The following is a 26,762-nucleotide window of genomic DNA, read 5'->3' on the forward strand; positions in this document are numbered from 1 at the left end:
GGAAGGAACTTATCAGGAATTTCCTTTAAAAGAGGAAAGTGCCCCTTTCCTTTCTGGAGAGGCAAACATTTTTGGGCTGAAAGAGGGACACAGGGGAAGAAAAAAAAAATTGGAACAGTCCTGCACAGTTGTGAGTTGTGTGTAAGCTACTGGATTACATGTAGCTCGGTGATGTTGGTCATTTAAATGAAGAAGATAATTCCACCAGAAGAAGAAGAATCAGTTTGTCAGGTAAGAAGAGAGGTTACTACATTTCCATAGACATTTGCTGTAAATGAAAAATGTATTCTACATATATTATTACAACAGCGGGAGGTGTTGCCAGGAAGAGATTTAAATTTAACCAGTAGCCAAATTTTTTGTTATGCATTTTGGTTATTTGGTTACACTGTTTCTGCTGTTGATTCAGGAGGTACAGTAACCTCGTCTGCCGGCTCAGCCATAAATGGAACATTAAATGTCATTTTCTCATAAATTCTCGACTTGTCCCTCCTGACCTCCGTGGTGAGTGAAAGGCTCAAACTCGTTTCTTCACCCTGGTCACGTACATACAAGGTCATGGATATTTCAGCAAAGAATTAGACATTCTCATATTTGAGGGTAGTATATTATCTTGCTTCGAAATTTCAAATCACCATTTATATGTGAGCAGTATGCTTGAGTGTGAATGCTGTGCAAGTACTGGTGAGTATGTGAACACGTTTTTGTGTGTGTGTGTGGCTGTGTTTTTCATTGCATTTTTATTTGCTGAGCTACGTATAAACTCTAGTCCCCATGAATATGGACAATGGTCAATTATATTTGAAGTATCACTGCCCAACACAGCATGGAATTTGACATGTGAGGCCTTGCTTTCATCTTTCCAATAAGCATTTAGTTGATATTCATGCTAGGATCTTGCAGTTGTAGCTGGGAGTGGAGGGGGTATCCACACTTATCCAGAATACTCCACAGTGGAGGTGGGAGTATAATGCAAAATAGCACATATATAATGCTTCTTGACAGTCAGATAGCAGATCACATAATGAATGTCTCACTTCTATAGCAAGGCATGAGAGTTGTAGTTACTCTACTTCTAACATGATACTCTGCTTTTTATTGATTTACAATCCTTAATAAATTAGACAACTTCCCTTCCGGTAATACAAATAATTTATAAGAATACATTTAAGGCATTTAACTCATTCAGCTTGATTGCTAGTGCAAAAATGGCCATATAGGCACACAGGTATGTTCACTGGGGAGGCAGATGTTGGATGATAATGTGGTTTACCACACCAGTCTGACATCTGACATCTCATGTGTCATGCGGAGTGCATCCAGATGGTGTCCTTGACTCCTGCAAGAATAAAAGAGGTTACCCAGTGTGATGTGTTACTATACATTAGATCGTATCTCACTCTAATAGGCCTTTATTATTATGATACACCTCGACTTCTAGACAAGTAGATAGTGTCCATAAAATACCCTATTTGTTTTATGCAACAATAATAATAGTACTTTCATTAAAAATCCATTGTCATATAGTTGATGCATTAAAGCATTAAAAATTAGTTTAGCTTCTGCACGAATCCGTCTTTAGTGGGATTGAGAGATTTTAGGGGAATTGTTATTCTTATTCCAGTTTCTGAATGTGCTTCGGGTACAACACCGCACATATACAGCTGTATTTGAAGATAATTTTGTAAAAGCTGCTTTCATAATATGTTTGGTTTAAAAAGGTATCAAGTGCAAAGGAGTCAAGTGCCTCCTGGACTAAAATAAATGTATGGGAACTCATGAGTAAAATTTCTGTCCAATAAGATAAATAAAGGTGATATTAAAGTCTCTCTGAATTCTGTTTTCATGAGTTTATGCATACAGCTAAAGCTACCTAGGATGATAATGTCATTTAGTGATTAATGACTTAATTTATTAGCAGGGAATAACAACAAAACCAAGAAACTACATCATTAGAAATTATTACAGGCAATAGTATGGGCAATAATATTCCTTATTATCATTTTGTAAGTTCAGGGTCATTTTTATTTCCATTTAATGCCTGTAGTCCAGTGTCCTATTCTGGTTGTGGAACAGCAAAGTGAGATTAGTAACACAATCATTTTCTGTACATGTAAACATATATTACTCAATAAATACTGTACATCCAAATGACTTGCTGCTTTAAATTATTAAATTATTGACAGTCATCAGTCATGATGACTTGTTACATTACAGATGATTGCTATTTCTGTTGTGAAATGGTTACTGTCAAAAGGTGAAGGTCTGAGGCACAGGAAAACAAGATGGCTTCTTTTACAGACAAATGAAACCCCAGAGCAACTGAACTGGTGCTGTGGTGGATACACCAACTCAAAGCATGTGTATAAACCCTTTCAATTAACAGAATCCCCAGTAGGGAGCAGCTACTGTATGCTGGTCCTTTTGGGCTCCACAATAACATAATACAATTTAAAATATTTTTATATCCAGAGAAAGCTCTTATTAATAATTCAGTGTTTTGCCTCTTAACTGTGAAAATAATCTTCGGAGCTCATTCATTCTTATTGTATCATTAGCATAAACACTTGGCTATAAACAAAGAATGATCCACGCGCTTCATGCAGTCATTCAACTTTATATAGTTTTTACCATAGACTTGATTTAAATAATGCATTGACCTGAACATCCTCATCCTCATCTGTGTTGTAATCTTTGGTTCTATTGTGTTGTTTGGTATGTATGAAAACTTCGAGTAAAAGAGATTTTCTCATCTAATATAAGAAGGAAGGACTAGTGAGCTGTAAAGCATTCACAGATGCTTCATTGGCCAAGACATAATAATTTGTGAGTGGCAAGAAATAGTGTTCATATCATCTTTAGCTATGAATATGTTATTTATAGTCAGAGAATGGAGGCAATATGCAGTCTGGGAGTTTAAGATATTTAAACATCTTTTATAGCTCAGATCAATGCCTGTGTAACTATCCCATCAAATAATATGGACAGTTTTCCTTTAGGTAGATACTAGTAGACACAGTAGCACAGTTACAAACCTGCAGTGGGAGGTGGTGGAGGCGGATGAGAGATTGCACAATATTGAAATCCAGCAGTTTGAGTGCAAGGTTCTTCTCTCACCTTTGTCATGGAAGGCAAAATTTGGCACAGAGAGACAGTGCTGCATTTTCATGAGTTTTACAGGAATGTGAATGTCACTATATAAGCTTGCAGTGATAAAAGCCGTGAAAACAAAGTGTTAATAGGGAGCTCAGATGCAGAACATTAACACTGACCGAGTAAATCCAGTGTAAAAATCCATAAATCCTGACCAGATGCTATGCAGTATCAAGCAGGTAGGATAAGCTTAGAATAGCTTGTTGTGTTTCACAATCTTTCATGGTTCACAATTCATTTCTAAATCCAATTACCACCTGTCCTGTGGGCATATACAGTTTCCTTTGACAACTGGATTCTAAAAAAAAAAAAAAGTACCTACAACACCCAGATCCAATAGTGTTGACAAAATACCCTACATAATACCTGCATGCCACTCTTTTCATATTCTGGTGATGCTGTCAAAATTGATCAAATGTCCCCAAATTACCTTGTAGGCTGTTTCACCGCCTGCCTTTGAAGTATGAGTTTAGTTGTGGCGTCTCAATTACCTACAGTGGTGGAGTATTAAGATTATGCAGTAGCAGGATCTATTTTTGAAATGTAAAAGACTGAAGCCCTGACTAGGGATGAGGCAGCTTACTGACCTTGAAGGTTCATCAGTATGTAGTTTTTCACTTGTAATCGCAGGGAGCTTTCAACACAGTGACTGAAGGAGAATATTTTTTCTGCATGACTACCTACACTGACACAGTCCCCCATGGGATTCTGTTTGATGCGAGAATAGCAGCCTGCACAGATGTGTGTTAGTATGAGATAAATTTCACTTGCCTTTAACAGTGTGAGTTGATATGTGTTGGTTATTTATGAGTTATTAATGTATCCCTGCTTTTCTGTTTATGGATGAGCATGCGGGTGTATCCACATACATTAATGTATTACAAGCTCCTACTAATAGTTCTGATCATGCAGTGTAGTTAGTAGTCTCCCTCCTTCAGCAAGCAGCGATTTACTTTGTTAAGGTGTGACCTCATCATCCTGGCTCCATGATCCTCCACCTCCCCCCTGCATGAGCAGGCAGCCCTGATATCACACAAGCATACATAGTCACACAGGGACACACAGAACAGCAGCAGAGGGGACTGGGCAGGGCTGGGGAGATTTTCTCATTTTATTTGCAGGGTATATGTGTCTATCTCTCACTGTGTGTGTATGTGTGTGTGTGTGTGTGTGCACAGGAGAGACAAGCAGAGGGGGAGAGAGAGAGAAAGCGAAACAGGGGAGGCGAAAGGGAGGGAGTGTGGATCATGCATGTGCATTAACTCAGCTCCAGCGGCGCAGCAGCAGCAGCAGCAGCAGCAGCAGAAGCAGCAAACAGAAACAGCAGCAGCACAGGAGGAAAGAGAGAGAGAAAGACAGAGAGGGAGAGTTGGAGGGAGGGTAGTAGTCTCAGGCACAGGAACAAAAGCTGCAGAGGACTGTTTTCCATCTCCACTAAAAGAACAACGGAGGAGTAATAGAAGGAGGAGGGGTGGTCATGATAGTAGTGAGACAATAACGGAAGAGAAGAGGCACATTGTAGTCAGTGAGGACTGAAACCAAGGCTCTTCTCTTCTCTGCTCTCCATGTTTTTGGGGACTCAACGTACCATTGCCTTCGTCTCCAAACCCAGAGGAGGATGTCTGTGTCGGGGAAGAAGGAATTTGATGTAAAGCAGATCCTCAGGCTCCGCTGGCGCTGGTTCAGCCATTCATCCCAAGGTTCTGCTGGTGGCGGAGGTGGTGGCGTTGGCGGGGTGGGAGGCTACATCCAACAGGATGGCCTGGACCACAGAGGGACGCCTACCCAGGGTCGGTTGAAGAGTCACTCACGGGAAAGAGGTGTTGGAGGGCTACGGAAGACTAACAGCCCGGTCCACAGCATCTTGGCACCAACGCCAGGGCCCACGCCTGTCTATGTCAGAGCGGGGCATCAATCATGGCACCATCAACAGAACACCATCCAGGGTCTCAATGAGGAGACTTCAAAGAGCAGTTCCTCACCCAGTGCCACAAGGAAAGAGGACGCCAACACTGGCCAGGAAGATGTGAAGAGCAGCACAGAGGAACCTGCAGAGGTGGAGGCCAGAGAGAGGTATGACTGTCATTAGGTATTAGATGTGTAGGAGACACAGATTGATTATGTGGCGCCACATCAGTCACTTTCTGAGCATATGTTATGCTCAGTTAGCAGAGTGCTATTTTGGGAACACATGGTTCCCTCACATTTCATAGTGAAAGTATAGCTGCTAAATAAAATCTGCATCCAATGGGGAAAGCCTGATGTCTGAGGCAGAACGTGAGGATTAGAAAGTGAGGATGTCTTCTTGTGATCGGGAAGGATGAGCACAGCCCTACTTTAAACAATAAACGCTGCTTACTTAGCACATAACAATCATAGTTAATATCTAATTTCCACATCTCTGAGATTAAATACATTTATACTGTGTATGACGAGTGTATCCACAAAATTTTAACTTCATTCAACATCCGCTGTGCCATGCAGCATGTAGATCCTTTAATTAAGATCAGAGTAAATTATCTGCAAGGCTATCATTTTCCAATTTACTCAGGCTAGGCACCTGCCACCATGGCTCACCTGGGGAATCTCACTCTCATTGTCCACAGCATGTTAGGCAGGATAAACCAATAAAGCATCCTTTTAATTATTCAGTGGACCGAAAGCCCAGGTTTTTTTCTGCTCCCTTGTCTGTGTTGTGGTCCAGATTATATGCACAGTATGCCTTTGCCTGGTTCCTCTGAGTATTTAGTTTTTACACAGCACACTAATGCATTTTTTCATAGAGTTAGAAGTGGATTGCAGGGAAAGAGCAATTACCTCACGTACCGGACCTATAAAAAGAGGTAGTGCAATCACATGAATTATCTAGACTGCCACTAGAAACACTTTAAATGGCACAATCTATCATACCTAGTGGCTGGCACAGGCTATTGGATGTATTTTCTACCAAAATCTTTTTACCAATACTGATGACAAACTCTCAGGGTCATAGATGTTTTTTTCACCTATAAATCCCACCCCCTGCCTTTCTAGCTTGTGTTTTTTCCCCCTGTCTTCCATGTGATCCTACATCTTCTTCCAGGAAGTAAACAGGTTAGAGATGTGTGTGTGTGTGTGTGTGTGTGTGTGTGTGTGTGTGTGCGTTTGTGCGCGTGTGTGTGTGGTGTCTGGCAGAACACTAAAAGCACCTCACATCAAGGTGAAATGAAAAGACCAACTCTCCTTTTATCTTGTCTATGACATTCTAAGGTGATTGTTCCTTAAGCTTCTCTGATTTCTGCACGCTTTTGTTTTCCGTGCACCTGGCGATGAAATGAACAATGAAACTGAAGTAGTTCCTTTGTTTTAGAAAAAGCTCACTTTGATTAAACAGATAAATAACCGCTCTCTACCTACAGCCAAAAACGTGTCAATATGCATTAAATAAATGCTAGAGGCAGTGGACAGTCTGAACAGAACATGAATTATTCTGAGTTAAAATAAAATGCAGTTTGGAAGCAGCTCAATGTTCTGCTCTATGTGTTGGCATAATTGGCAGATGTTCATGTTTTGGGGTCCCTATTTGTGAAAAGTGCATGCATAAAAGATGTGCCTCACAGTAAAAATGTGTAACTCTCTGGCTCTCAGGGGGACCTTGAGTTCATGCTGGCCATGTAAAATACAGCACAGCCATCATATTTTGACAATGATACTGAAATATTAAAATGGTTCTGCTCTATTGGATCATAAAACTTGGCTCAGTTGCTCTGGGCAATAGCGATTCCCATTTATGAATTTGATAATCAGCAATGGAATCTGCCTTAAAAGTCCTTTTAATCAGTTTCATTATTTTTCCCCACCTATCACTTTACAGTGTCAACAGAAGATGAATCTTCTAATGGCAGCATTTTGACAGACAGTTCCATCACTTTTCCCCTGTTTTACATAATTATTAAGGCAAGGAATCAGTGTTTTCTGAACATTCATTGGCTTCAATAGCAAAGAACGGCAGCAAAAATTAGTTTGACATGAGCAGTTAGCAGGGAAACGCATAGCCGCGTGTTGCATGATGCCACATTTCAATCAAGGTTATGTTTAATGGAAATGCAGTCACTCAATAACTGTGAAGGACCAGACTCAGGAAATGACATTTGGACACGCAGTGCATCTGTAGATGTACAAAGTTGCACAGCGAATCAGGCCAGTGACTGTGTGACACATCATGGCTCGCATGTTCATCGGCGGCTAAGCAGATGTGTGGATGTCACTGAGATATGCACATTCATTTACTCCACCAGCTGGGTGGCCCTATTACGTCTCACATCATAAATCCGTGACACATAATTTGTCACAATCCCTCAGGCTGGCTCTAGAAATGAGTTCTGCCGGCTGTGAAAAATACAAAAGTTTTAGCCGTTCCTCTGTGGCTGGAAAATATGTGTCAGTCATTTTGTGGTACATGCCCCTCAGTGATTAGTTTCTTTCTCACAATGTCTACAAGAAATCCATCCTATCAGTTTCTTCTGTTTTTTTCCCTTGATTTGGTTTCTCACTTCTGTTACTAATATTTACGGTTGTTGTCAAACGGATCTAACTGGCGGTGAAAACAGCTCATGCTAACTCGTGGGTGAACATTATTGGAGTAAATTATGTGGAAAAAGTATCCAATTTAAAATTCTCCACGAGTTGAAGATTTGCTGTTTTATATTAATATGCATAATAGTTCCCTGGTATTTATGTGGCAGGAAGGCTCTTGGAAACATTGAGCTAATGAAACATATTTTCGTCTTTAAATTTAATGTGGTTAATTATGTTTTGTAGCAAACTCTAAAAACCTGCGTGGGTGCCACGAGTACTGAAGCTAACTCAAAAAGTCAGTGACTCATTTAAGTTGTGGTATATGCTTGTGTAGTTACTCTCATTCTATTAGCATTCTCCTGAGTTTAGTTAACCTATCTCATCTAGCTGACTGGTACATATCCACAGAGCTGTTAAGAGATATAATACCATGTTTTTTCCCACCCTTGCTCCTAATGCCCCTACATAACTGTATATTTGTTGTGTCCTCACGACTCTCATCCAAATAACCTCTCCCTATTGTTGGCAGAGAATATATGACAGAAGTTAACCTGAATGGAATGGAAACCCTGACCTCTCCCACATAAACACTAACAGAGGCTTGAGTCAGCGGGCTGTTAGTTTGAATGATATCTCAATTCTCTCTCTACCGCCTCGGAAAAGAAATACCACCACCTCTCCCCCTGTCAACAGCAGTAATTCAGATATTTGTTGGATGCCTCATAACACCACAAGGCTTATAGGGTCTCGGGCTACATGTGACACATCCAGCGGAGGCGTCCTCAAGATGCTGTAAATTGCAAAATACAGTACATCTGTTGTAATCTCAAAATGACAGCCAGGCGGATTAGAAGATTTTGTGATCACATATAATTCTGAATGGTCTTTAAATTTGTCAAATCAGCATTCTGTATGCAACAAGGTTTCCTGAGATGGAAGCGAAACGTTCAGTGTTCAGGAGCCCTTTTTGTGGCAGAAGGCTTTGAACAGCAGTGAGAAGAGATACAGCAAGATTGTATGCTGGATTTATTCTCTCATTTCTGTACAAATGTGGATGGGTCATTTTTCCACCAAATGGACCTAATTCAGAGGAAACAATCCCTGACACAGCTTTCTATGAATTTTACATGGTTACTATTAGTAAGGGCTGTGACGTTATTCACCAGTGTCCTGAGGCTTACATCCAGTAATTTGCACTGAAAAAGAATCACAGAGGAATGGACGACTGTGATCAAGCTGAAAATGTGATAGTGTGGGCAAAAAATGAAACAAAGAGGCAATTTAGAAAATATCCAGTGGGTTTACTATAATATGCACATTAGAATATACAATAAAACTTAAGATCAGTGTTAAGAATTCAGGAAAATGAAAAATTATTCAATTAATTTGTGAAATAATTCACCACGTTTTAGAATCCCCCCATGTTACCATTAGAATATTAAGGCCTTAAGACCACCAAGCTAGATAGACTGCAAATACATACAGTAAAGGATCTAAAATATCTGGATCTATAAATATCTAATCTATACAGTAGACCACATGTAATCCAGGACCCACCACTGTAATGTTGTGGATTAATTTGTTTACCCACTAACATCAGATGTAAATAAATTACGGACAACCCAACAAAGATGACAGTCTCATGCACTATATAAGTTAACCTGCCATCAGCAAAGCAGTGGGGAGCTTTCTGCTAGGATCTGCACATTTTTCCCTTACAGGATGCCCCCAGCCCACCAACACACACAGACACACACACACACACACACACACACACACACACACACACACACACACACAATTTACACCAAATTCCTCATCTATAAATTCACAGCTCAGCATTTCAATCACAGTTAACCTATGAACAATGACTGAAAATCACAACATGGGATTAAAATTGACCATACGCGCACCTTTTCAAGGCACGTCCAGTATTAATATGTTGTACTGAACATAACATAAAGAGTGAAGTCTCTATTTTGAAATATATTCATAACCTGGCACAGTACTCCTCAATGGTGTCAAACAGATATCTCACTTACTGTATAAATCAATTATGCAGAATATCATTATTAAACCAACAGCTATTTTGACTGATAATTTGTAATTTTCACTGCATTATTTATCTCCTCTTCAAGTAGTTTCTTAATATTCAAAACAAAAATCAGTAACTCACCTGATGTGTTCATTATCTGTTCGTAGATACTGTGCTGTCATGAACTTCTCCACAGCTCTTGTATACATCATGTGCAGAAGGCAATATTTCATTTCTGCTAATAGCTGTGGCAATTTTCCACTGCACTCTCTAACACAAAGGGGCCGCCGGCCACATTTGGAGCAGATTTCAAAAGACATGGTTCCTGTATGCAGCTGCATTTCCTCCGTCATTATCAATATTGAGCACGTACTGTATGTCTGGCATAACAATGGCATCAGAAGAAGAATGTCTGTTGTAAGCCTGGGTGAGATAGGAAAAGTGCAGAGAGGAAAATCTATTTCAGGGCAAAGTTATCATTTCAGTCTCACTGCTGGGATCAAGTTATTACAGTCAGTGTATATACTGTATTTCTCTCCATGCACACAAAGCCGAATGGCAGTACACCGACTGTCAAAGCGCAGAGGCATAAAGATCTCATGGAATATATACACTTGGCACATGCTGCATGAGGCTTTGTAGGGGTTGTTGGATTGTCAACCCAACCCAAGCTACTCAGCAGCCTTCAGGGGCAAATGGCTGTTATAATCCATTTTGAAAGAGACATTTCCCGTTTGGCCCAGGCAGGCACGACTTTCCCTCTTGTAGAGGGATGGAGTTGACACTAGTTGGAATAAGACTGAGATTCTCAGCAACATGTCTGACTTATAACCTTTACAGCTAGCGGCTAATCTGGGCTGATGAAAGCACATCTTGAATCGTCGAACCATTCATCTCGGAGGGCAGTGTCAGCACATTCAGAACTCGATCACATCAGATGGAACACAGGGAGGGACATTAAACCTGATTTTTAAATAACTCCTCTGTATTATTATTAATGCATCTTTACTTTATATTACTGCATTTGTCTTTATCTTATGCTTAAAAAACAGCATATGGATTTTTCAATGGCACAGCCTTAAAACAGACTCCTGGTCTTGACAACATGGGAAAAAAAGCTGCATAGCATCTCCTTCACCTGCATAGCAGAGTTTTTTAAGTGTGCAGTGTCTTTTCTCAGATCCAATTAGTCACATTGAGATGTGATAGCTTTGGAAAGGTGGCAAATCACAAGACTTCAGGTGAGATGTGCTCACGAACTAAAATCTTATGTGCAGGTTAAATCGGGATGGGTCGATTCTGTTCTGGCTTATTTCATTCTATTTTAGGTTAATTTACCTTCTTATATGTCTCACAGTCACATTGAAATTGTTTGTAGACCACAAAAGAAATCCATAGGCCCTGTGGGTCTCTGTGAGTCTTTTTGAATTGCTTGCGAACTGTGTAATGTACAGCATTGTCCCTGCAGCAGTTTCTCTGGAGTAGGTGTTCTGGGGCTTTAGTGCTTCGATAAAATTGGGCTATACCTCTGATGATCCAACTCACTACTGAAAGCGAACTATACACCTCAGAGAAATTTACTGCTCCCTAGAATGTGATACCAATGCAATTAGTGTCGGAGAGATTGGTAGGCATGAAAAATCCTTACTGCATGCCTCGGAGCCAATACAAAGGCAATGCATCTTAGTTTTACGGCCCCATTGCTTATTCAGTCTTGTTTGGTGTTCCTCTCCAAGACTCCAGAGTCAGTGGGGAATTATTGTGACAGGGCAATAAATTACTCTTGCATTTAGCATAAAGTCTCACAATAAAGATTAGACTATAGGATACTGCGGTGACCAGAGAGCAATATAAACAATTCCTGGAAGGAAAACCATGCTTTAGGTAATCAAGGGAGGAGAAAGTCACACACTCGGCTAGAAACTTTATAATAGTGTGTTAATCAGGACATCAATAAAAGCCACCACCCCCTCCATCCTCCCTGCATTATTAGTCTTAGCATGTGCCAATATGTTGTGCTGCCAAGCATCACAGGGTTTTCAGTTCATTTGTATTGACATATCTGTAACTTTGCTGGTTTATGCAGCTCTCATATCAGCGTATGAGTGGTAATGAGTGGGGACATTAAGTGTCTCTTTAAATAGCAGTGACATTTTTTTTTCTGGTGCACTATCAGTCTTTACACAGCAGTGGCACCATGAGATGACAGTAAATTCCCTCGGAGAGGCGGCTTGGGTCTGTTTATTTGGCGTAACAAACAACCCTAAATGTCAATGAGTGGACTTGCCCTGTGAAGGACACCAAAGTGACTGGGCGGCATTATTTGCCACAAGTCTGAGGGATTACTTGGATGACTGTAAAACAGCATGTAATCTAGCAGCCTGTGGGGACACAGACCCAGCCTCTCCACAATGCTGTGAGAAACAGGCTTGTTCACTTGTTAAGTCCCTGTCTTTGGAAAACACACAGATATGCAGACACACGCAGGAACAGACACAAAGGCATGCACGCATACAGACATAAGGAAATTGTGTGTCTGGGTAGCTGTTGCATAGATTGCGGTGCTTGCTTGTCCCATTGGACTGAAGCGCTTAGTTATCCATTTATGCGCAGAGTTTAGTCCATAACAATTTTAATTTCAGCTCAGAGTGGCAAGAAAGACGCAGATGCACACAGGGAATAGAGGATTCAGGAGTGCCATGTGTCCATATAAACCCTTTTGTGTCCTCAATAATTCGTTGCTTATCTTGCTGTGTACAGCACATACTTGGAAAAGGAGGATAAACAGTGAGCATAATTAATTAATTTGTTTAGTTAATTTGTCTTCCTGAATTAAAGTCTCTTTATTAATTTCACCTGTGTCTCAGGTTTCTTTTGTTTTTGTCCTTTTTTTGATTTAGAAGAGACGGCATGCCATGTTGTAACAGGAGCAAATGGGTTATGGTGCAATGCCAAAAAAAGTGGAGAAGCGTTTCCATCAAGAAATGTACATTAAAAACAGAGCAAAATACATCTCTTTTCTCTTCCTCCTTCCTTACAGGTTGGCTCTGAGCACCTTCTCCAGAATGAACACCAACTCCTCAGATGAGTTTTTCCAGGCCACAAATCATGCAGAGCAGACTTTCCGTAAGATGGAGACCTACCTCCAGCACAAGCAGCTGTGTGATGTCCTCTTGATAGCAGGGGATCACAAGATACCAGCTCACAGGTTGGTGTTGCTTTGATTTTATTAATTACACTTACATCTGCTTTAGTTACGATTAATCTGGATTCACTTAGGCCAGTGTCAATGTGCACATCCATGCTTTGGTCTGGACCAGGGGTGAAACATGAAACATGTTTTATCGGTCCGATCCATCTGAGCAATAATTGATGAAGTTTTGAAATGCAAAGCCAAATCCTTTTGATTTTTAGGTGACAGTTGACAGGAACGACATGCAACTCCATGTTCACTGGTCTAAATAATGTACACTGCTGGGATCTAATTACACCTCAGCCCTTCCTCATTTCCACAGTACATTTGATACATGGAAGAACACTGTGATCCACTACATAGAGGTGTCAATATTTGGGCATCCAACCCTCGGTTGAATGGCTGTAACATCCCTGATGTTCACTGAGTGCATGCGCTTGTACATCTATCCACCGGCACATTTTGTTAGTTCATCCAGACAGACTCATGAAACAGAAACCAGAATGCTCCACAGAGAGAAAAAAGTATCAGTGACTGACCTAGTTGGGTGAAATGAACAGCTCTCTGACTTGTCTGTTTCAGTGTGGCTTTATATTTGCTCAGCAGATATGGAATATAGATATACTAAATGACACATGAGATAATAAATATATAATGGCTTCACTTTATTGTGTTGAGGCTTAAATGGATAAATGGCTATTTTACCAATCCTCAAAGTGAAAGTGAAAACATGTTTTTAGAAATTTAAGCAGATTTGTAAAAAATCCAAAACTGAAATCTCTTATTTACAATAATATTCTAACTCTTTGCTATGGCACTCTAGACTTTGGTCAAGTGCATCCTCTTTGCTTTAATTATCCTTGATAAATGAGTGAATCAACTGAGGATAGTTTAGAAAGGCAGAGTGTATGCAACCTGAGACTGGGGTGATGATTCACCTTTCGGCATGAGAGTGACACAAAGCAAACAGACTACACAGGAGAAGTCTCAAAGCCCAGACTTAAACCCCACAGAGCATCTGAGGAGAGACCTGAAGATGGCAGTTCACAGACACTTCCCATCAAATCTGACGGAGCTTGAGAGGATCTGCCGGGAAGAATGGGATAAACTGCTCCAATCCAGGTGTGCAAAGCTTGAGAGGACTTGAGGCTGTAATTTCTGCCAAAGAGGCTTCTACAAAGTGTTGAATTAAGGGTCAGAATACTTTTGTAAATAAGAGATTTCAGTTTTTTATTTTGAATGAATTTGCAAGAAATTTCTAAAAATATGTTTTCTTATGTCTTCTTCTTTATGTTTTTGTCATTCTGGGTTACTGAGTGTACAGCGAAGAGCAAAAATTTTATCCATTTACAATGAAATCTACAACGACAGTAAAGTGTGCAAAAAGTGAAGGGACCTGAATATTTTCTAAATATTAGAAACCACAACATTATGGGAAGATGGGTGTAGACTGTTGGACTGTGTCACCGGATCTCAATTCCTCATAATGCCTTATGATCTCTCTTTTCCTTCATGAATCTTCCAGTGTGTTATGCGAGCTAGACAAATGAGTTCATAATTACAAGCCTGACCAGTGTAGCTATTAGCAACATGAAGTATGTGGGGTAATTTCATTCATCACACACTGACAAAGTGGAATGATACAGAATATGGGAGGAACAGTAAGTTACACAATTTCTCCCCGGTGACCTAGCATGGTGTAAAAGCACACAAGTGGCATAAATCACTGTTAGGACCAGTGCTACATGGAATTATTACGCCAACAGCATAATGTGATACAATAAACTGCAAAGATATGCCCTTTCTTATGAAGCTAAGCATTTGAGGGATTCAGGATTGATTCACTAATCACTTTAAATAATCAGCATATAGATCTCCCTCAGACATTTACGCTTATGTACAGTACAAGAGTATTAACTCATGATGTTTTCTTCATGGCAGATTGGTCCTGAGTGCTGTGTCAGACTACTTTGCTGCTATGTTCACCAGCGATGTGAGAGAGGCAAAGCAGGAGGAGATCAAGATGGAGGGAGTGGATCCAGAGGCCCTGAGATCCCTCGTTCATTTTGCCTACACTGGTGAGTGCTCATAAAGACATTCACTGGCTCTTGTAAGTAGTTATGAGACTTCTGAAATCCAGCGTGATTAAAATGGATCAATAAGGCAATTCATCACTGGGCAGCACTGCTTTATTTTACCAGGTAAATTTCCCTTTGATAAATCCCCCACCATGTGTTCAATCACAATATCCGGTTCAGTGGTATGTTTTTAATATTCTGAGGATGAACTATTCCTCAATAAGTATTTTTTTAACTATTAATTCTTTATACAGTTTCACTGCTAATATTTGTTGCCATTTCCTTGATTAAAGTTTTAGCGATTGGCAGTTATATTCAGTCTCGACATAAAAATGTGTTTTTGCCCTGTCCTGACATTGCAGGTGTCCTTGAGCTGAAAGAGGAGACCATTGAGAGTTTATTGGCAGCAGCTTGTCTCCTCCAGCTTTCACAAGTCATCCAGGTTTGCTGTAACTTCCTGATGAAACAGCTTCATCCCTCCAACTGCCTGGGAATACGCTCCTTTGCAGATGCCCAGGGCTGCGTGGACCTGCTCAATGTGGCTCATAACTACACTATGGTAGGAGGGCGAACAGAGCCAGACTACATTTACATGCTGGGTGGGCTAAATTATTCATTTTGTAATAAGGAATTGAACTCTCAAAGTGACTCATTATTGCATGAATATACAAAGGCAGCTGTAGTAATGAACGCTATAATAGTAGCAAGAGTATTTAAAAATTTACTTTAATTACCCTTATATGTGCTTTCACAATCACAATTTCAATCGAATGACTTCAGCTCCTTATAATCTAAGGTACTGACAGGAGTCCGATTACAACACTCATCTGAATTTTATTTTCCTCACATCGACTCTGATTATACCCTGCATGATATCCATTGTTTTGTCAGTTCAGTCAGTGAATACAATACGTCCTGGTTGGATATACTATACATAACACACTGAAATATTTGTGACTATCCTCTGTGTTGCGGCTTGTTAACTTAAATAACCTGTCAAAACCTGTAAAGGAAGGAACTGTTGGTGTCAAGGTTATTTATATCATATAATTTCAGTAGAGAATTGGGTGACATGCACATTTGAATAGAAATTGAATAGTTTCATGCTTGCACTTTGTCTAATTTGGTTATGTGGCTGTCAGTAAGAGATACCATATTGCCGCACATTGATTATTGCGCTGCCAGAATCGTGAAAATGTGATTTCTATATATCTCTGTGAGGATTATTTGCATTGGATTAAGATTTATGCACATATTTGTCAGATAACGTCTTGCTGGCCACGTAGAAGTGACAGCGCTAGGCAGGCGTTATCTCCTAAAGGACATCTGCTCAGCCTGTTTACAGAGGCCCCATCCAGGACCAGGAGGTTAATCTAATCATCAAACTGCACAAGAGGGCCAACTTCCCGTTCAATCACTTCAGTAATGAGCAGAGTGAGCTGTGGGCTTCCTGGATGTCCATCCTCTGGGTTCTAAGTGGAGCGAGTTGTGTTTTGATAAGCTTGTTTTTCCTGGTGGAGAGTGGCAGCCGATATCTGCCTCTGACATCCTCTTCCTATATGAAAGAGTTGCTCCTTTTTTATGTTGCAGTAGATAAAAATGTAATATTTCATTGTTTGAGATAACAGCACTTCTTTTCAGCAATAAAACTCCATTTCATTTACATATTTTGATAAATACTAATGGATTTAGATTGAGTAAAGGAATCCAACTTTAAGAAAATAATGAGATACAGCAGTCTGGCTATGCCAGCCACTGCAAATTACATGGTAATCGAAAAGTTCTTGAAAGGTAGTTTTCCCAGCCTCCTGCCGATTAAACATCAGCGTCCCTCGTCTTCCAAACACTGTTATTACACAATTACTCTTTTGCAGTAGTTAAATCAATTAGTATCCTCTTCCACTGATCTTGTTTTCCAGGCAGTTTACTCACCAATGAGTTTGCCAGCGTCTGAAAACACGTCCTTTTAAATGCTCATGAAATAAACTCTGTTGAGCTTTCAATTTTGTCATCAGCTGTTCTGGACGAGTAATTACAAATAATTGGTCAAACACAATGTCAAAGAGTTGGATGGAATTTCTCCCTCAGCATTACCACAACAGATCAATAGATGTCCCTCATTTCATTAAAGCTGTCTGTGCTAAGCTCTCAAAATCTGTCCTCATAATAGATCGGACCAAGGCACTGTAATTTGTTGCAAGTTGATGATCAATAGCGTGCTTGTTTTTCGTAATTGTCGAGCATCTACTCCGCAGCGAGCACTTGATTCGTCAAAGTTATTCTGGCATCTTAATAATTAATGCTCAGCTGCTTTGTACAGAATGGAACGGAGCATGATTACGCCCAAGGAATGCTCTGCATTTCTTTCATGTGTTTTAATGTTGGACATAACATAGAGGCGCAGAGGAGGGAGGGTGTTTTATGTAGCATCATCTCTAATGGAACTGCCCAGAGACAATGTCCTTGAAGAGGTAGCCATGCAGTGCTGTAATATCGCCTGGGCTTCTGGCCAGTAAATGGAAGATCAATCTTTAGGAAGGCAATAGAGAACAGCTTCCACAAAACTTAAAGCTGGACTCCACCTTGGTGTGATGGTAATGCTGGTGTGCAGTGCCATTCTGCTTCTCATTAAATGGCTTATAAATGCTGAGTGGTTCCATGTATGATCAGCAGCAGAAAAATGGTTTATAAGCTCATGAAGAGGCTTTTTTTGAAGATGCTTGATGCCAGATTGATTTGTAGCCTGCTGCTGTGTGGATCATTTGATTTAATGAGCTAAGTAGAACAGATGAAGCCGTCATATGTTCCTTCAAAAGTTTGAGTAATGGAGAGGATTTCACTGTGGTTATCAGTTGTGTTAGAAATTGGAGATAGAGACCTCAAAATTGCCATTCTCTATCTCCTTCCTTTCATTTTTCTTCACCTCTGTGTCCTTGTGACATTTGGCCCTCATAGGTATGGAAACACACACACACATGCACACACTTGCTGCACCGCGCGTACTCCTCGGCTAATGACTGATGATTATCTGCCTCCTTCGCATCTCCTCTGTGTTCCAGGAACACTTCCTGGAGGTCATTCAGAACCAGGAGTTCCTGCTCCTCCCCACAGCTGAGATTGTGAAGCTGCTCTCGAGCGATGACATCAACGTTCCCGACGAGGAAACCATCTTCCAGGCTTTGATGATGTGGGTACGGTATGATGTCCAGCATCGGCAACAGGACCTCGGGGTGCTTCTCGCCTACATCCGTCTGCCTCTTCTTCCTCCACAGGTGAGATTGCGGATGAAGGGGCAGAGGTGGGGATGAAGAAAATGCATGATCAGGATGATGTGGTGATTTTTGCTGAAGTTTGTAGCTGAGAACTAAGCTGTCAAAGATATTCACATTCCTATCATACAAAACAAACCAATATTTATGTCTGCTTGACAAATAACTGAAATGATTAACTGAATATCAAAATAGTTGCCAATTAAAGGCACTGCCCACTATACCTACAACTACTGCACTGTCAATAATCACTGTTTGTCATTGAAGTGAAGATAAATCCAAATGAAAGCTGCATATGAGTTTTTATTATGTACTGTCGGACTATAAATAGCTTGCTTATGTTTGAATTGTTATTGTTTTAAACACTGCAACTCATGTTTTATGAATGCTTTATTTCTGAGAAGACGCACTGTTTTACAGTTGTGTCATCCTAATTTACATAACATCAGACACAGATAAGCATTCTTTTGGCACATCTGAAATATAAAAATATTGCTGTTTTAAAGATACGGCTGCTTTATTTTCATTACTTCCATTACTTTCCAAAACTAGTTATGCTCATGCAAACTTTATATTTCAATTTACTGTGAATATATGCAGGAAAAATAGCTCAGAGCATTGTTGTTTGCAAAAAAACAATGAAGTAAGTGTTTTTATGAATGAAAAAAATATGTGGAAAGTATGATCTAATGCATTAGTTATCTCATCCATTGGCTTGGGAGATGCTGTTTGCTGTGAGGTAAATAAACACCAGAAATGAATCATTGTTTTTTTTCTAAATTCTTATTTAGTAGAAACTGAAAGGATGAACAGAGCGGTGCGGCTGACATTTCTTGCAGGCATAGCAAGATCAATAAACATAACTTTCTGTCATGAAAATGTACTGTGTGGTGAAATATTCACTTTTTACACCATTTGAAAATAAGTAAAGAGAATTTGTCTCTCTACAAGGGTCTTACAAAAATACCCTCACTTAACTGAGATCATAGATTAATCCTTGAAGTCAGAGAGATACTAAAATCACAGAGAGTTTGTCTATTGTTTCAGAATGAGAGTGAAAACTGTATACATGTTAATACTCTGTTCACATGTTATGTCTGCGTTCTATTACAGTAATTATTATTTCACATATAAACTGTTGAGGATTAGCATAGTCTTAGATTATGGAGCAGTTCATTGCATCCGCTCAAAAGATTTTAAGTATAAACAATAAAACAGTAAAACCTACTGATTCATTTCTTGTATTGTAGCTCCTTGCAGATCTGGAAAACAACAAGATGTTCTCTGATGATCTGGAATGCCAAAAGCTGCTGATGGAGGCCATGAAGTACCATCTTCTGCCTGAGCGACGTCCCATGTTTCAGAGCCCTAGAACCAAACCTAGAAAGTCCACTGTGGGTGCACTTTACGCTGTCGGCGGGATGGATGCCACCAAAGGTATGGCCCATTTGCACTAGCCAGCAATACACATCAACTCAGTTTAGGTGAATTGTAACACTTCACGTCTCTGTGGTTTTAGGATCTACCACCATAGAAAAGTATGACCTGCGGACAAACACTTGGGTCCAGGTTGGTGTCATGAACGGACGCCGGCTGCAGTTTGGTGTGGCGGTGATAGACAACAAGCTGTATGTGGTGGGAGGGAGAGATGGACTCAAGACGTCCAACATGGTGGAGTGCTACAATCCGATCAATAAAGTATGGTCCACCATGCCACCCATGTCAACGCATAGACACGGACTTGGTGAGTGTATCTTTTGAGGCAACTGTACTTCACTTACTTCATGAAAAAAAAAGAGGAAGTAATACATTAATGAAACAATGCTATTTTCTCCTAACAATATTTGCATTGTTCAGCCATTCAAAAATGTATTGTCACTTATTAACTTAGCTTATTAACTTTAAAGGTAATTTGGAACTAGTTCAGGCAGTCGACCCATCTGATGTTCCTCACTCTCCACAGTCATCTGCTATGTATACACACCCTCACGATTTAATGGTCTATTCAAGATATTTGCTTATCACTCTGACTGAACTATTCTGAGTTATTGTGCCAGTTAAAACCAATTAGTAGTTTCATGAACAAAGTTTAGGCAATGTTTTTCTAACCTTACCTTACCTCTTACCACTATTATGATTATTATATAAACTACTGTTTTCAGAGGGTGTCGACAACAAGATACAATTCATTCAACTAATTCAGTGTTTGAGGTTTTAGCTCAGTGTTGTGTTATGAAAAACATAAATTGCACAACACATGCTCAGAGGGGTCACGGCTGGCATGATGTAAAAAAAAAATTAAAAAAAAATCCCACATTTCTTTTTGAGATAGACCTTTGATATTTTCCCATTCCCCTATCAAAGCTTGGCAAGCTGTGCTGGCCCTGCTCTTCCTTACCCTTCCCAACCCAATAAATCTCATATCAGAGGCATTTGGATTCACAGTTGAAACAGGTCTGGGTAACAGAACAGGGAGATCTTGTCAAAGCATTCAGCTCACTCACCCGGTGTGGTCGGAGGTATCAGCGAGCCCAGGAGATCACACTGTACAGATTACCTGGTTTGTCTTTGATCTTTCCCGTAGCAAATATCTCTGGCTGCTTTGCTTGTGGCGTGCATATTTTGATTCTGAACGTATTTGAGCTTAGTGTCTACCAACATCCCCGCACGGCCAGTTCCGGCTGTGTGCATTATAGGTAAAGACAAGAAAAAGAAATATTATATTTATGCCAAAACCACCAGTCTTTAATATAAGGGAGCTTGAGGACAAGAATTGTTTCTGTCTGACAGTGTTTATGTCATTGGAGGTGCTCTGAATGTGCTCTTGCCCTTGTGTTTCCTCGAAAAAACTGAACTCTCACCAAAGGAAATAATGGTGCTAATATAAAAATCCATTGTGTTAAAACATCCTTTTCGCATTGTTACTGATGAAAACCGCTTTCCTCTGTGACTTGGGACTGAGGAATAACAATGCAGTTTTATAGTCTTCCTGTTTTTTTGAATAGATTTGTTCAGCGCTATGACTCACTCTGTTCAGTTCTAAAATGAGAAACGTGCCTCTGCTTCGGTTCTCTCCAAGAACTGTCGAAAGAAGAGAGTTTGATTTAGAAATGTCATTTTATTTCTTCACATATATTATTCACTAACATGTTACATTACCTTTTGCTGACATTATGCTTTGTGGCAAGAAAGTAATCTTTGTTTCATTAGCCTCTAGGAGGAATTGAATTTACCGTGGCTTTAGCTCTTATATTTAAATAAAATCATCTATTGCATTACAAAACAGTACTTGAATGTCATAGATGTTACATCATCTACTGAGTGCATATACTACAAACTGCCAATACAAAAAAATACACACACACTAGTGAAATACATAAAATGTGATGCGTCCATTTGTGTAGGTATTGCTGTGCTGGAAGGCCCCATGTATGCTGTCGGCGGCCATGATGGCTGGAGCTATCTCAACACAGTGGAACGCTGGGACCCGCAGGCCAGGCAATGGAACTATGTGGCCAGTATGTCGACACCACGGAGCACCATGGGAGTCACAGCACTCAATGGAAAGTAAGTTGCACTCTTTTTTTATGAAACCTACTCAATATCTCACACAGCCTTCTGATAAAAATGTGCAACCTTAAACTTTCGAGCAAAGTATGTTGTGTTTTTGCTACTTTGAAATATCATCCAGCCTAAGGTTGAGGTCACTGGCATCTGCAAACCCACAACAGACACTGAGGAGGCAGACAAGTACAGGCAATTTACACTAAAAAAAGAAATGCCAGTGTTTTTGAAAGGGCCCTGTCTGCCAAGATTTTCACTTTGTCATTTAAATGCGGAAAAATTCCATATTCCAGTGTTATAATGACCAAACAATACCACCGTTCTTGCACCTTCTCGCGTGTTTTAAGCCAATTTTCTTACAAAGTCATCTTTTTCTTAGACTTGCTTGAACTTTAACAGTAATCCTCATGTCTGCTTTTGTTTTTGCGAAGTATAAGTTTTTTTCCCTTGCAACAATACTCTGTGTTTATTTAGAAAATTGAATCATCTGCAAGTTCATTTGCATACTGAACTAAATGAATGACAATGAAAAATCCAGACATCTATAAAACTATAGCATGCCTTGTTTTGAGTCACAGTCAGCAGTAATGTGAGGCGTAACTTGGAATAGAGCATCTAATAACACAGACATGGTTGTGTAACTCACAGTGCATTGGTCCAGGAAAAGCTGGAAGTGCAGTATTAGTGTTGTAATAGTTTGACAACACTATACCTCTGAATCCGACCTCATTGGTCAGAGTGTGATAGACTACAGTGCGGCTGTGCAGTACTCAGCAGCTCAGAGCAGAGGCCACTCTGATTAGAGTGGTAATTTATACAGTGTAATTGAGACTCTATAAAAGCAAAACACTTTATGTGTTTGTATGTATTAAATGCATTACAACACTATTTGAAAGTAAATTAAGCAAAGAACAGACCAGCTCTCAGCCTAATTTAAATATGTTTGTGAGCCGACGGAGAAAAGAGGCTGCTGCTCTACATCCACTATTCAGTGTTGAAGTCGGTGCTGAGTTATTTCTGCATCTAGGTCAAAAATAGACAACAAGGAAACTGTTTCCCTAGCCTCTACTTTCTTGCTGTCGGGCCTGTGAGCCACAAGCACTTAAAACACTGATGTGATCTTTCTGGGAGAGAACACTCTCAAGGAAAGGGCCTTTGAAAACTGCAATCCACTGCTCACTGCTGTATTTTATAAAATCTGTCACATCGTCACTGTTCTGTCAGTATTTTTACTAACACCTGACAACTGATGTTTGCTTCTCTTGACGGATTCAGTAGTGCTGGATGTACATGTCAAATATTTGAGAGTTTGACCCCATTTTGTTTAATTTCCCAGACTGTTTGCAGTAGGTGGTCGGGACGGCAGCTCATGCCTGAGGTCGATGGAGTGCTTCGATCCGCACACCAACAAGTGGAGCATGTGTGCTCCCATGGCCAAGAGGCGAGGAGGAGTGGGCGTGGCAACGTATAACAACTTCCTGTATGCTGTAGGCGGACACGACGCCCCCGCTTCCAACCACTGTTCTAGACTCTCCGATTGTGTTGAGAGGTCAGTGAACGCTTGGAGAAAATACACAAACACAGAAACGTTGTGTAAGCAGTTTTGGATTGCATTTGGTAGAACTCAGTCATAGGTGGGGACGAGGGCTGTTGACTTTCTAATAAGAACAAAAGGTAGTTAAGCTCTTTTTGATCCCCACCCTGTTCCTGCATTTTGAGACTTGTCAGTGATACTCAACAGAAGAGATCATAGTTTCCACACATGCTTTTATTTTATAGTGTCTGGCACCATCTGCTGGCTATAATATCCTCCTGCAACACACCAGTAGAGCGCCTTCAAGTGTCATTAGCTGCTCAGGATACCTTCTCTTCTTTTTCAAAATATGGAATTGTGTCTAATTTATAATTGCTTCCTATTATGTTTATACTTAAAGAGATATTGTTGCAACAATAATCTTCAAAAGTTAATTGATGCATTCATTGGTTTTGCAATTGGTAATAATAAAATTAAGCAAGATTTCTCAGCTACTACAGATTAATTTGGCACATATATTTTCCACCATATGCTGTTTCATTTAATCATCCATGAAACTTTTGTTAACTGGTAGGATGCATGTATACTGACTGACTGAACAGACTTCAGTTTAACACTTTCTGATTGTTACATACAGTCTCTTTTGGGTCTTGTCAGCGTGTTTGTCACTTTATTTTTCCTATAATTTCTCAAACTCTTTAGTTGTCTCCAAAGCAATGTTAAAATTTGTCCCAAAAAATATTTGATGCCTCAGGATTGTCGCAGCACTTTTAACATTTTAAACAATCAATCAATTTGTCAAATCAAAACATTCTGATTATATCAGTACCTCTGGCTTTTCCATTTATTATACAGTACTGGGATGCTATTTAAATGCATACTTCACAATTTACTGTCCGGATACATTCTCACGCATTCATTTCATTATTTTGCTGAAACCCGACAAAAAATGCATTTGAATGACTTCATTACAGGGAAATCATACAAAGTAAATCATATAACGTGTGTGTTTTCCTCATCTACGCGGTCAACAAAGAATTTTTGTGCAGCTGCTTCTGCCCTCACTGATGAGTCCAGCTCTCTCTGGACTCAGCATCCACCAGCTGCCGTTCAAGAGACAGTTTTGCTTTTAAGTTTCAATTTAGTTCTCTGTCTGTGCTGAAAGGAGTTTCCCCTGGTGACAATTCATACATCTGTGATTTAAGAGAGTGAACATAAGGGCGTCTCAATTAGTAGGGAAGGGATGCTGTTTTCCTCTTGAGATCCAGACGGATGGAATAAATGAAATTTTACAAAATAGAAAAAAATCTTCTTTGACCATACCAGCCATAATGCAAAAGCAGTCATTTGACCAAATATTGCAATTGCAGGTACGATCCAAAGACAGACATGTGGACCACCGTGTCCTCTCTCAGCGTTCCCCGGGATGCAGTGGGCGTATGCCTGCTGGGCGACAGGCTGTATGCTGTGGGTGGATATGATGGGCAGTCGTATCTGAGCACTGTTGAATCCTATGATGCACAGAACAATGAGTGGACTGAGGTAATTACATCGACCAAAATTAATTCATCACAGTTACACAACATGCCTTGAATATTATATTCTATATTAACCATGAACATTTTCTTTTTGGGAACTTTTGACATTTTAAATGGTTAAAATTTTAATGTAAGTGTAGCTTGTGTTTGCCAGAACTGGTTACATATAACATCAGGGTTCCAGTTAATACCCTTTGGGAAGATAAATCTGCTGAAGTCACAGAATCCTATCAATATTTTATAGCCTTTGTTTCTTCTTTTGCAATATGTTTTTCCAATCTTGCCTTTGTAACCCTCTTATCTGCATGAAATAAAATTGGATTTCTTTGGAAGACAGCCTCAGATGAGAGGCTGCATGTTAACCTCTCTGTCTTCCTGTAGGAGGTCCCTCTCAACATTGGCAGGGCAGGCGCCTGTGTGGTTGTGGTGAAATTGCCTTGAGCGTTTTGTCTCATGACAGCACGGGAAACAAATGAGAGAGCTGCGAAGAAAAGTGGACAAACAAAACAACAGATCGAGGACACATCCTTCGAGAGTCATGTTTTTTTTGTTTTTTTTCCTTTAACTCTGCTCTACAGATTTTTCAGAGGGAAACACAGACAGAGCCTTGCCCATAAAGCATTGTTTCTATCATTAGTGGACATGTCTGCCCACTGGGGACGACTTGTTCAGAAACTGGAATGCACTGCACATTCTCCACATTCTCAACCGATCAAGAATTTTCATACACTTGGCTAAGCTGTAGCAAATCAGTGCCAAGCCTTTGTTGTACTGATTTGTTATACTAGTTTTATGAAAACTTCTGTCTATGTCTGTAAAATTAAATGTAAAAGTTACATTTTGAGTAAACAAGCCTAACTCCAGGTTAGCTTACATTTATACACAAACATTTCCTATCAGTGCCATCACATACAGTATATTTTTTGGGTTTATATTTCCCTTTATAGCCACTCAAATGAAAATTGTTATAATAAATAAATGTAACTATATACCAGTGTCAGAACAGATTCTTACTCTTGAATGAAGAAGACTGCTATGACACTGAGGCTAATGAGTTTGTCCAGGCTGGTTCGGAGTCCGGGAGTGAAATCAAATTTTTTGCTGAGTAATATATTTGGACTTTTTCTTGAGTACTTTTTTTATTGAGCCTGTAGCTACAGAACACCAAAGTCATTTGCTTGTCTTGTTACGCATTAAATAAAGGTTTACAAAATTGTGAATTACAGAAAATATATCATATTGATATTTCACATGGCTGTACAGATTTTTGTGAACTTTCTGAAACTACATTTGTGTTGTTAGAATCATGCCTAAACCAATGCACTGGTGACTGCAGTTGTTATTATTCTTTTGGCTTTATTTCAAAGGCATGCTAGCTGAGCTAAAATTTATTTGATTTATACAATATTGTATATCAAGATCATTGTCTCTACTGTATTTTAAAGGCTTTAATGCCTTCCTGGAAAGAAACAGCAAACTAAGTGGCGCAAGCTGCACCCAAACCACCAACGGTAACTGAGAGAAGTTCTATTTTGCATTTTTAAATTTCCACAGCATTTCTCTAATGTGACTCTGATTAGAATTTTTAGATTTGTAGTCAGCTGTTCGGCTGCCCATAAAAGTTAACATTACTAACGTCTTCACAATGAGAACTATTTGTAATTGTAATCCTAACATGTTTTGGGGGTCAAATCTTACTTTTTATGTTTTTATCATAATTTTGTACAGCATGCAAACCTCTAAATAAAAAGACTTCAGTCTTCTCTGCATGATCAAATCCATGTTTAGAGCTGAATGTGGCCCCTCAGCGGGCAGATTTTGATTTCTCTTGTTGTGCTTTA

At 39.8% G+C, this 26,762-nt stretch overlaps 1 protein-coding gene across 1 annotated transcript; it reads left to right on the plus strand.

The window, feature by feature from the left end:
- On the plus strand, positions 1 to 26,690 carry klhl4 (kelch-like family member 4). Its single transcript, XM_087176772.1, has 12 exons — positions 1 to 231; positions 4,766 to 5,226; positions 12,786 to 12,953; positions 14,880 to 15,016; positions 15,379 to 15,575; positions 18,076 to 18,288; positions 19,536 to 19,722; positions 19,805 to 20,029; positions 21,690 to 21,852; positions 23,186 to 23,398; positions 24,754 to 24,925; positions 25,303 to 26,690. Exons 1-12 carry the CDS (start codon positions 187 to 189, stop codon positions 25,360 to 25,362), a joined length of 2,241 nt encoding a protein of 746 aa, XP_087032898.1. The 5' UTR covers positions 1 to 186; the 3' UTR covers positions 25,363 to 26,690.
- Positions 26,691 to 26,762: the final 72 nt, after the last annotated feature.

The sequence above is a fragment of the Seriola lalandi genome, unplaced genomic scaffold, assembly GCF_002814215.2.
Source record: "Seriola lalandi dorsalis isolate HSWRI2012SDOR001 ecotype SW California unplaced genomic scaffold, Sedor1 jcf7180002054569, whole genome shotgun sequence".
NCBI classification, from domain to species: domain Eukaryota; kingdom Metazoa; phylum Chordata; class Actinopteri; order Carangiformes; family Carangidae; genus Seriola; species Seriola lalandi.

What these genes read in the sequence shown, in the direction of transcription:
- klhl4 (XM_087176772.1), top strand. Translation starts at nt 187, where the DNA reads ATGAAGAAGATAATTCCACCAGAAGAAGAAGAATCAGTTTGTCAG. An exon ending in TGCCTCTTCTTCCTCCACAG is followed by an intron (nt 18,289 to 19,535) that starts GTGAGATTGCGG and finishes CTTGTATTGTAG; the next exon opens with CTCCTTGCAGATCTGGAAAA. An exon ending in CTCTCCGATTGTGTTGAGAG is followed by an intron (nt 23,399 to 24,753) that starts GTCAGTGAACGC and finishes TTGCAATTGCAG; the next exon opens with GTACGATCCAAAGACAGACA.